The 12,198-nt window shown below is 44.4% G+C and overlaps 1 protein-coding gene across 7 annotated transcripts in view; it reads right to left on the reverse strand.

Moving 5' to 3' along the window:
* Nucleotides 1-12,198, reverse strand: part of LOC117463645 (phosphatidylinositol-binding clathrin assembly protein) — an 81,615-nt gene that overhangs the window by 5,206 nt on the left and 64,211 nt on the right. For 3 of the 7 annotated variants that reach the window (XM_034105991.2, XM_034105996.2, XM_034105989.2), the window contains 6 exons: nt 9,130-9,270; nt 8,649-8,679; nt 6,623-6,770; nt 5,542-5,565; nt 1,368-1,424; nt 153-329 (listed from right to left, as the gene is read on the reverse strand). In XM_034105991.2, coding sequence (XP_033961882.1) covers nt 153-329; nt 1,368-1,424; nt 5,542-5,565; nt 6,623-6,770; nt 8,649-8,679; nt 9,130-9,270 — 578 coding nt within the window. The remainder of the gene's footprint in view (nt 1-152; nt 330-1,367; nt 1,425-5,541; nt 5,566-6,622; nt 6,771-8,648; nt 8,680-9,129; nt 9,271-12,198) is intronic. The other 4 variants (XM_034105990.2, XM_034105994.2, XM_034105993.2 and 1 more) reach the window with 4 other exon arrangements.

A 12,198-nucleotide genomic window follows, 5' to 3' on the forward strand; every position in this document is an offset into this window, starting at 1 on the left:
TAAATTACGTCAGCCATAGGTTGTCATATTATCACTTTTGTCTACACATTATTTAACACATGGCATTAATAAAAAGTCATTTTATTGCATTTGACCAACTAAGACAAGTAACACTCGTTATGAAATGTTACATCAACGGATTGATTAAATACCTTTTCAGTTGCAAAGGTGTCGTTTTGTGTGTATGAATGCACAAGTACAGGATAGCTGACCTGGGCTCCGGGCATGGGTGCAAAGGGGTTTGTGGGTCTGAGGACCGGCTGGTTGTACATCATGGGCTGAGGAGCCATCACCTGAACCCCCCCCATGTGACCCATCTGGGGAGGCACCTGCAGAGAGAGGGGGGGGGGGGGTTAGAAAAAGCCACAAGTTGACATCATAAGCCGATAAGTTGTTTGTTGATGTTTAAATCATTAAAGCTTGCGGTGATACGGTCCGTTCCATCCGCATGACCTCATCGGAGCTGCCGTGCCTGTTTACTTATTCAGTTTCGTTTATGACGGTGGGCAATGAGACGACGGTGCTTTCCCTCAACAGTTTCCTCTACTGCTTTTTAAGACCACAAACACACGGCTAACGGCGTGAATAAAGTATAATTAAAGATCTGAACTGGAAAAGTCCGTGTTCTTTTACCGGGACACACCCATCCACAATTTCCTGGAGACCCCCCCCCCCCCCCATCTCCTTTACAGAAAGCAACACAAATGGCTGTAAGAGTAAGAGATAGGGACGAGACTGAGAAAGCAAGAAATCAATGAATAAGAAAATTGAAATTGTCCAGTTGAGAAGCTACTTTTGAACATTCAATATGATCTGAAATACAAAGCAAATACTTTACAGACTGAATGATTGAATAGTTTATCTTGTGTGAGGAGTTTCTCTCTTATCTCAGTTTAAACATGGACTTGGTCAGACAGAACTAGATTTTTAAGATGTCATTAAGCTAAGAGATAGAGATAGGGAAGAGAGTGAGAAAGCAATAAATCCATAAATCAGCAAATGGAAATATGACAACTACGTGATGCATTTAAGAAAACCGAAGAAGACTCACTGGATTCATGGAATAGTTTATCGAGTAAAATAGTGAAACGATGGCTGTTTTGGCTTTCTAAAATGTGAAGACGTTCTCTCTCTTTCTCGAGTTTAAAAGATATGGAAGCTGGATATATTGGGTTCGACAAAACTAGATGTTTTAAGATGTCCTTTTAAACTCTGAAAGCTGTATTTTGTTGCTTTTTTCCGACATTCTACAGACGGTACGATACGGTAAACCAATAAGGCAATTCGTTGTAACAATTTCCTGCATTTATGGAAGTGGCTGTGTGTTCATTAAACTGTATATATTGTGTATGCCTGCTTGCACTTACCATTCCATACACAGGCACTTGCGGCGTGTTCATGGGAAAAGCCATGGGAGCTGGAGCCTGTAGGAAAATCACCAACAATTAAGTCAGCAGGTAAAAAGCACCTGGGTCACAGAGTGTACGGCTTTTGTTAGCCTTCAAATGCGGAAAAGCTTGAAGGACTTTAATGGACAGGAGAGATGTGCGAGGACTGGAGAACACGTCGAATGCTGAAAAAGTGCGGGCATTAGGAGCGCAACAGCACAGCGTGAGGCAGGGGTACTTAGAGGATTCCCACTGGGAGCAATCACTACAGCCGCTTCGAAAAGGGGTGGCTCAATGGGACGGCGTTCAGCCCTGCCCTCCTCACTCCACAAATCAAATCCCCCACGGCTGAACGGGCTTCAAATTCAATGCGACGGGCAATTTGTAGCCGTCGTTTACAACCCACGCACACCCCCCCTCAAACAAAAGCTGCCGATTTCTACTCGGCAAATTGGCAATTCATATCGAGCGAGTGTTTGAAGGCGCGTTACAGCGAATGCACCGGAGGAAAATCAGTTTATAGAGGCGAGGACGCATCGCAGGGTACAACAATCTATCACCGGAGTATTACTATTAACAGGTGTGAGATGAGATTTGTCATTTCACCTGTCGGCTTCTCTCAAATATAGCAAATAAGGATCTGTGCGGGATTTAGGTTTACTGTACCGGCAAGCATTTTATATATGTTTCAGGATAATACCAGCGGGACCCCCCCCCCCCCCCACCGCCACATATACGTGTTCAGTATTCGCTGCAGTCGGAGTTTGAAACGTATTTCCTCCGCCGCAGGTCGTCCCGCTCACCCGGAAGTAGGCGGCGGGCTCCCACTGCTTTTAAGGAAATCCATTAAAAAAACCAGCTTGCAGAAACACGCCGCCGTCTCCACAAACCCAATCCATCACCGTGAATGAGACAACCGAGGCTTGACGTGACTTTATAACGCCTCAATCATCGCCGAGGTGTTAGAAAGTACAGCTCAGAGTCTCCACCGAGGCACAGACATGAAGAAACGTGTACAATACGCAGTAATTATCCGTGTGAAACCATATATTACTTCAGCAGTCTCACCTAATATGGTGAATTACATAAATCAAAAATAACAAAAGGTCTTTTTCACGTGGAATAATTAACCTGCACTAGTATTATCCTTGAATTGCTACTTATGCATCGAGGCATTAAACAAGGCGTTTAAGAAGTAGTGCGCTAAGCTGGTTGATCTGAAAGTGATAATTTAATGTTTGAGTCCGTTTACAATGTACCGAGAAATCACATGTTCAGACACTATTGGCACCAGTTTCAATGTCAATATAATTAAACCTACGGATCAGGGAAGTGTTTGCAAGCATTTCTCCTTCCTTATAATACAATCCCAAAAGAAAAAGAAACAAATGTAACTTCCTTTTGACTGAAATCATACAGATGATGTTGTTGTCAGTGTCTGCTTCTACTTATTTACATATAGGCACCAAATGAGACATTAGCATTTTATTTAATGTAACGTTAAAAGCGCTGGTTTACTTTGATCCTGTAAGGAGCTTTATCTTTCTTAGCTTGTAAACGCATCAGGCGAATCTCGTAACATATCATGTCGGTTTGTTCACATTTTGAGTTATTGACTTTTATTACCACTGAGATTTTGCTTAACTCGGCACTTTTTCTAACGTCTCTCCCTTTAGGTCTTTTCTATTTGTATTTACAGCGACACAATATATTCAATACATACAATTTCACCTGTAATTTGTATTACTTTACAGTCCGTTTAGATTCTGGTGCTTAAGGTGTTATTTAAATAAAGCAGTGATGCATCTACAGCATATTTTTACCCTCATTTAGGACAGATTGTGAGTTGCCATTTAAAAAAGCTCCTTACACACCAAGCTGACACCAAAGAACACGTCTCTACGTCTCGGCCATGTGTCGCTCTGGCACACACCGCAAAGACTTCAGCCGACGGCCAAGAAGCACGTACGAACTGCGCATGCGTGAGTGGCAATAACTCTCCTTACCAGCAGGCGGCGGTAGTGTGTATTCCTCATTCAAAAGAGGCGGCAACCGGAAGACAGACTGCGTGATATATACAAACAACAAATAGCGTGTGCGTTCCATTTTCACTTGAGAAGCTCACGGGGCTTTCCCGAACCTGAGTCGAGAGCTGGAGTTGAATGAAGTCACAGATTTGCGTTCTTAATGGTTTGTTTGGGTCCCTCACTTCCGTTTCGCTTCTCATGCACTGATTCGCTAGCTGAACAGCCAATCAGAGTGATTTCTTTAGCAGACAGCGTCGTGTCTTTTCGGCCGTGCCGACAAGACACGACAGTGCGGGACACACCAAGACACACCAATCTGAGTAGGGCGACACGACGCTCATCGATGGCCCGACATCTATCGATCGGCTTGGTGTGTGAGGGACTTAAGAGTGTAAGGCCATAATTAACAGTAGAACTTTTATTTTCAAGGGATTTAAAAAACAACAACGCTCTGTTGTACAAGCTAAGCTTTAAAAAGGGAGGACAGGAAGTGATATCTTGCTTAAAGAGCTACATCTAAAGGCCTGTGGGGGGGTCAGGTGAGCAGGGATCTGATCTCGGGAGGAAATCAATGTGATCGATCGGGATCCGCCATTTCATTCCTGCCTCCAGGGAGCGGGCCGTGAAAGCTGATCAGAACCATTGATCAACCGGCAGGAAGGGAGGAAATATAATCCAAGCCAAAAGACAAGTCAGATTTCTCACTTGACGGCTGCTTGAATCCACGATGAAAGAAACAAGTGACTGTACTTTCATGTGAACCTGAAGCATGATTTATTCAGCCAACCCTCCGCGTGTGACTGGGCGGTCTGTCGGGTACAAAATGACAGAGGGCATCACTTTATTTTGAAAGCATGACAAGAACAGAGCAGGTGAGACGTGTTTATGCACCACTACGCCGTCCCCATCTGTGTTTGCGTCCATCTGTCTTCTGCCGTCACGCTTTACATTCATGCGTTTGTCTGCATCCGTCTTCTCATTCTCGACCAGTGTTTGAATTCAAATCTGTCTTTTCTACATCTTTAAATCCCGACTTCCAGAGCTTAACTTTTGCCGTCTCCTTCTTAAAAAGGCAACGCTCTTCTCGCTAAGCTTCCTCTGACCTCACACGACCTGCGTGTTTCAGTGAAGGTGACGACGTGGTCTGCAGGGTTTCTGGCTGGTATTTCTAAGCGAGCACAGACGTGGAGACTTCTGCCGGGGGAGCCTCAGATGTGGGAGTTTCACTTATCATGCATGAAACTTGATTTATCCGCTGCTCTGCTACGTTATATATCACTGCCACATGCTGCTATGACTTTTAAATCATGTCTGGACTCATGGAAGTCATGTTTCCTGGTTTTAAAGACTGTATATTGACTTTTTCAGGGACAATAACGAGCAGCTCCATTAAAGGAGCCCTGTAACGCTAATTTTCACCTTCATATTTGTATTTTGTGCATCTACTGTACCGCTCTGGTGAGTGTGTACGCTGTGTTTCTAGTCGATTGAAAATAAACTACAGTGTTTGCTTATCGTGGTGTGCAACAGCAACAGTCACTGAAATGGTGTAATAAAAAATAAAAAGGTTTTAAATCCACAGGCGATATTTTAGTAGTAAAAGTCCGTTGATGTTTTTCTCATTTAAATGGTATTCGTTAACAATAAGAACAATAGAGAATATACCAGGCTTTCAAAGACAGGTAAAGTAGGAGAGTGTAATAGTGTGTCTGACTGTGTCCTTTATCCATGTATTTTTTCTTTTAATGTTTCTTTTATTATCTTTTCTTTTTAATGACTGATTTTAAATGCCATTTTCTGAATGTCTTTCATTTTTTGTAAAGCCCTTTGAATTGCCTTGTGTTGAAAAGTGCTATGTAAATAAACTTGCCTTGCCTTCCTGGTATCAGACAGTTTACTTAACGCTTACATAACTAGCACCATTAGCCTTTAGCACAGAGGTGAGAGGGCGATTTGAAGAAACGTGGCAAGAACAAAAGTGACTTTGAAAAAGAAACTCGTCTCCATAGAAAACAGAAACAGAAAGATTGAGAAGGAGACCGAGGAAGACAGCAAGAGGGAGATTGAAAGCACAGTATATGAGTCATAAAGAAGTGATTGAGACTAAAACAGGCATAAGTACTTACATAACTAGTATAGAACATTCCATTCTGCATCAGGACGCAACAAGGAAAAAAAGACAGAAGACGGAGAGAGAGAGAGAGAGTGATACAGCGAGAGAAGATGGAAGAAAATGAGGAGATGATGAAAGGGGGAGGCGTACCAAAGTATGAGGAATGAGGAAAATGCGACACAAGAAGATAAGAGAATAATGTGAGAAAAATGAGGCATATGGCGGGTAGGATGGTGGAGAAGAGGCAGGTAGGATGGTGGAGAAGAGGTGGGTAGGATGGTGGAGAAGAGGCGGGTAGGATGGTGGAGAAGAGGCGGGTAGGATGGTGGAGAAGAGGTAGAAAGATGCACAACAAAATAATTATGAGGTCAAAATACGGACGGCCAGATGTGCGGCGAAAACAGGACGAACAGATGACCGCACGAAACGAGAGAAAACAGGCGAAGAGGGGAAGGAAGACGAGTGCATGACGGTGCAGAAACAAAAGGAAGAAATGCATGAAGAGGACGAGCGGGACAGGAAGGAGAGTTGAGAGGGGGTGACAGCAGGGGGGGGAGAAAGGTCCAACAAGAGAGAGGGAGGGAAGTCAAAAAAGAAAAAGGGAGACAGAGAGGAAGCGGAGGGTTAGTGACAGTTTGTCCTCGTCAGCCAGATGTACTGTCCAGAGAACACGAACACACACACACACACACACACACACACACACACACACACACACACACACACACACACACACACACACACACACACACACACACACACACACACACACACACACACACACACACACACACACACACACACACACACACACACACACACACACACACACACACACACACACACACACACACACACACACACACACACACACACACACACACACACACACACACACACACACACACACACACACACACACACACACACACACACACACACACACACACACACACACACACACACACACAATAATTGTCGTAGTTTTGGGCATCGTTAATGAGATCTTGGAGAATCAAGAAGAGCATTCAGACATCAGATGGACTTTGATCGATTGCCATCTCTGGTGTTCGAGTGTGTTTCCGTCTCCTTACCACGTGTTGTACAGGCATGGGCTGGGGGGCCATGGGACCCGGACCCCACTGAGTGGTCGACATGGTCTTATTGTGCCAGTTGTGTCCTCCCGTCAGCTTCTTCTCTCCCGGATGGTTCCACTGCATCTCTGGCCTGTAGAGGGACGAGCAGCGCAGCAAAACAAAGAACACAGCGTCAGGATCTTTCCGTTCTGCACATTCAAAACACCCAAAGCATGTCTTCGAGGATACCAACCAACTATGTGCAATGTGAGCGTCCTTAACAACGGTCAATAAGTTGTTGACAGCGGTCTGTACTACTGGATTAACAACGTGTCACGTGTTCTGAATTGACCAATCAGAATCGAGTATTCAACTAAGCCATGTAATAAATAAACTTAACACAAAAAGTGAGGCAAGTTGTGTTTGTTAGATGATTTCTATGTTGTAACGATGCTTTTTGGCAATACATCTTATACCGTTGGAAAGCCTGTTTTCTTACCTTTCCAATTGCTGCCAATATGTCTTTATTTATTACACTTCAAATAATCCAATCCACCAAGCAACACCAAACAATAGTCAGCAGCAAAAAAAAGCTGCATCCGAGGAGATTCGTCATGGGTGCACCCCACATACTCGGCTCTGGGGCGCCCCCCACATACTGGGCTCTGGGGCGCACCCCACATACTGGGCTCTGGGGCGCACCCCACATACTGGGCTCTGGGGCGCAACCCACATACTGGGCTCTGGGCCGCACCCCACATACTGGGCTCTGGGGCGCACCCCACATACTGGGCTCTGGGGCGCACCCCACATACTGGGCTCTGGGGCGCACCCCACATACTGGGCTCTGGGGCGCACCCCACATACTGGGCTCTGGGGCGCACCCCACATACTGGGCTCTGGGGCGCACCCCACATACTGGGCTCTGGGGCGCACCCCACATACTGGGCTCTGGGGCGCACCCCACATACTGGGCTCTGGGGCGCACCCCACATACTGGGCTCTGGGGCGCACCCCACATACTGGGCTCTGGGGCGCACCCCACATACTGGGCTCTGGGGCGCACCCCACATACTGGGCTCTGGGGCGCACCCCACATACTGGGCTCTGGGGCGCACCCCACATACTCGGCTCTGGGGCGCACCCCACATACTCGGCTCTGGGGCGCAACCCACATACTGGGCTCTGGGGCGCAACCCACATACTGGGCTCTGGGGCGCACCCCACATACTGGGCTCTGGGGCGCACCCCACATACTGGGCTCTGGGGCGCACCCCACATACTGGGCTCTGGGGCGCACCCCACATACTGGGCTCTGGGGCGCACCCCACATACTCAGCTCTGCTGCTCATGCCACAAATGCATGTTCCTCACAAATGTGGTACCATTGGAAAGGTAAGAAAACAGGCTTTCCAACGGTATAAGATGCATTGCCAAAAAGCATTTTTACAACATAGAAATAATCTACAAAACACAAATTGCCTAACTGTGCAATATATACCTGGCCGCTAAACCCTCAGAACTGTTACAGGATGTGTATTTTGTAAATTGTGTAACTTTTATTATAATTGTTGTATCTTTAATACTTTTTTATGCATGCTTCTTAGTTAACATTAGGCTGTCTTTGGCTCTTTTCTGCTGCAACAATGTACATGTCCCCTCTGTGGGACTAATAAAGGTATTCTGATTCTGAACAGTTTTGCTCGATTTAGTTTAATTTTGTATTCCCCCCTTGAGGCCCTTTATGAATTTACAGACAAACAACGCTGCAGAAACATGAATGTGAATCTGTGAGCAGCAGCGATTACATTGAACAGTCTGAACAAGCACTTTGTCACAAACGTAATCAGTTAAATGCAAGTGAATACATCATAATAAATTAGATTTGGACTTTTAGTAGCACAAGTTGCATGTTGGCAGACTATAGCTGTCGACCGGAGCTTTAAGTATAACAGAGAGGACGATTTGCTTTGTCAGTAGATAAATCCTCCAGCCTAAAGCACAGCACAACACTGAGAGGTATCATCACGGTGAAGATACTTACTTCTTGGCTGGGGTCCCAGCAAACTGCAGATCTGAGGGGAGGGGGGGCAGAAGCACAGAGATAGTTGAAAAAGAGAAAATAAGAGACAAGTATTTCTGCTTTAGAATAAATTTTCCTTCGAATTATACACAAGTTCTGTTATGTAACATCATCTATTCACTCGTATGTAACACTCAGATGTGTGAACCTTTTCAGAAAGCGAAGTTTTTATTAATTTAATGGTTTGTTATTGAAAAGAAAATGTTTTAATGCAAGAGCGAAAACGCATTAAGTATTGAAAGTGTCATTATACAAGATTTAATTGGAGCTATTTCAAAAAGAAATACGGTGAAAAGCTGTGTGTGCATGCACTCAAGGCCGGGCATTTCAAGTGTTGAATTACAAAATGTTCAACAAATAAAATACCACAACTCAAGTGTCTTCCCCCCCCTTCTTTTTCTGCCACATTCAGCTACTTGTGTGCATGTTTCTCGACACTCACTGCCCACGAGGTTGGCCAGAGAGGAGTCGAGGTCGTTGGCTAGCAGCTTCCCTCCGTGATGGATGGCCATTTGAGGAGGAGGAAGAGGTGCGTTGTGTGTGGGCATCGTAGGCTTCAACAGGTCTCCTAGAGCATCAAAACCTGGAGGACAAATGGATGCATATGTATAAGTCAATAACTTTACACAGGCTGGTAAAAGCATCATAGTACTTTTCCCAGTATTGTTCTGATATAGTTCCGAAAATTCACACCAAAAAAATCCCGAACTAGAAATTAGTTCACGAGAACCTTTCCACCCCTTTTACGTCCCTGCTAGAGAGCAGGGACTTTCGTGGGAGAAAAAGGTTCCCATTTCTGATTGGCTGGGCGGATTGCAAACCACGCCCCGTAAAACTCCCAAAAAGTTTTGTGAAGCCGCCATTTTATTTGCTCGCATTAGCATTATTAGCATTAGCATTAGCCCAACGGAGAGAGACTAACTTATGGCAACACAAAATAAAACATGGGAGCGGTGGAGATGAGTAAATGTCGGCGTTCTGGCGATTTACTCGGAAGCCAGTCCCCAACTCTGGGGACTTCCGGCCGGGGACTTCGGGCGGCAGTATACGCCGTGAAGTTGTTTGCGGCCTGCCAGAAAACCCAAAAGCAGAAGAAGAAGTGACGCCAGCGGCTTCATTTGCCTAATCCACCCTCAGGGACTTATTCCGGTGTGAACGCGATCTGTACTTAGTTCATCAGAACTAAAGAGTTCTCATGAACTAAGTACGGCAAAGTACTTGGTGTGAAAGCGCCTATAGAGACAGAGTAGATGTTAGGATGTTAGAACAGCCCACAGGCACATAGGAGGAGTTAGGAACAAACATATCAGATTATTCCACACCATGTCTTTGTTATCCAAACTTGGAAAGGAAGGAGTTGTCAAAAAACCCGAAACACTGTAAAAAGTAAGGAACACATTTGCAGTGTGTCCGTCTGCTTTGATGTTAGCGGCAAAAGTCAACTAGCTAAAGTAGTAATTGAGCTATTCTACAATATTTTCGGGGCTACAGGAAAGAATATACCAAATAATACAATATCAATACACTACTGCATATTAAGGAGTGAGGTAAAGTTAGCATCTGTCCAACTTACTCGCGGCTAAGTTAGCGCTACGTTCGCTCAAAGTTCCCTTTCAAAAGCATAGTGCTATTTGGTATCATATTTACATATTTTACTGTTTTTGATAAAAGGGAGCTTTAACAAAAGAGTTGGTCCTAATCCTAAAAGCCAGTTTGTTTGTAACCGAAACTAAAGGCTTTTAAAACAAACTCATGGAGCTAACGTTAGCTTTAATAGCTTCTTAGCATCGGGAAAATCCGTTGTAGGAGCTGTCGTGTCTTTATTTTTAAAACACTGGCTACTTGATATGATCTTGAGGGCTAAACCTGCTGCTGTTACTGTAGCTGCATATTTGTTAAATGAAGATAAATACATCGCAGACCTAACAAAACATACCAAATTGGGGCGGGGCTTCACCATGACCGATCAAACTAATCAAACTGTGTGTCTGGAAAACGAATGTTGGAAATAAGGAAAGTTTAAGAGCAGAAGCAACTTATTTCAAAAAGGCAATAAATATTAAATCTAATGAAAGCCGACTTCACTTCCTGCCTAATTTACCACACTTTTCACTCACATTTGGACCACTTTAATAAAGCCGCGCGAGACGGTTTTGATCTGAGAATATTGCTGAGCTGTGCCTCCTTAATGTGAACTATCAAATCTCACTGATAGCCTCGCTGTTAATTCAATTTGTCCTGCTCTATTTTTAGCATTTACCTACAGACAGATATTCCTGTTTAATGCAGACATACTGAACCAAGACTCCTTTATCACGGTCATGCAGCAGCCGGCCCATAATCCCTGACTCAGTAGCTCGCGGCGCTTGTTTCTAGATGATTGATTTATCTGTTTGTAGCTGCCATGTACTCACTCTGACTGCTAACAGTGATTCGTTTTCAACATGTGTGTGTTTGTGTTTTATTAGACAGAGTGTCCACGGCCGCTAGGTGTGTGTGTGTGCGCCTGTGAACAACTCCCAATGTCAACATTCATCCAGCTAATGGCTCAGTATTAATCTAGTAGAAACCTGGAGGTGTGCCAGTGTGTGTTTATTATACACATGTGTGTCAGGTGTGAAAAGGGGTTACCATGGCGAGTAGTACTGTAGAAAGGTTTTATTAACAATTAGTGCATTATTGTTTCCTCCCATCATTCGAACAATGAATACGTAGAGACACGTAGCAGAAATAAAATGAGATCAGGCACAAGGCGACGATACAAAGCTGAAACGAAACAAGAATGTGCAAAATGCAAATAGAAGAAAAACCAATGTCTCCGCAGAGGAAAAAGGAAAATGGAAAGAGAGGCAACTGACTGTGGAGAAAAAGGGGGAGGAATAATATTTAGTTAGGAAGCGGCGTGCAGGTCTGACAGTGGTGCTGACACAAGAGGTTCAGAAAACACTTTTCCTGCTAGCCGAGCAGATGGGAGAAAGGGAGGGAGAGGGAGACAGAAAAGAAGTCAAACTAAGAGAAGGAATTAAGAAAGTGGTTTAAAGAGAGGATCTTTTTAATCCTCTTCACTCTTATCCCTCACGCATTGGCTCCATGTTCATGTTGCGATAAAACACGTTGGCAATGTGGGTGATAATTCTTTGTTGGTTTCTCGGCGTTGTAAAGCCCACTGGATTTAATTGAACCAACGGAAAAGAGGCAGAGATAAAAGGGAGAAAAGAAACAAGCTCTCTCAGTAGATCACACACACAAGGCAAAGAGAAGAAGGAGGAAGGAGGAGGAAGCGAGCACTGAGCGTTTTATTGAACCCGAGGATAATGCTATCAGTGTTAGCTTAGGTGTTTCAGCAGAGGATTTGACAGTCAATAGAATTTAAGATCAAAGAGAAGCGAGGAAGTAAATCCATGTCGTGTTCAATCCCGAAACACGGGAAGGCAGAAATGAGTTACTTACTACCATTTAGTTGGATTATCTTAAGCTCTTTGCAGAACACCTGACATGCAGGATTCATCTA

The sequence above is a fragment of the Pseudochaenichthys georgianus genome, chromosome 18 (genome assembly GCF_902827115.2).
Source record: "Pseudochaenichthys georgianus chromosome 18, fPseGeo1.2, whole genome shotgun sequence".
In the NCBI taxonomy this organism is placed as follows: domain Eukaryota; kingdom Metazoa; phylum Chordata; class Actinopteri; order Perciformes; family Channichthyidae; genus Pseudochaenichthys; species Pseudochaenichthys georgianus.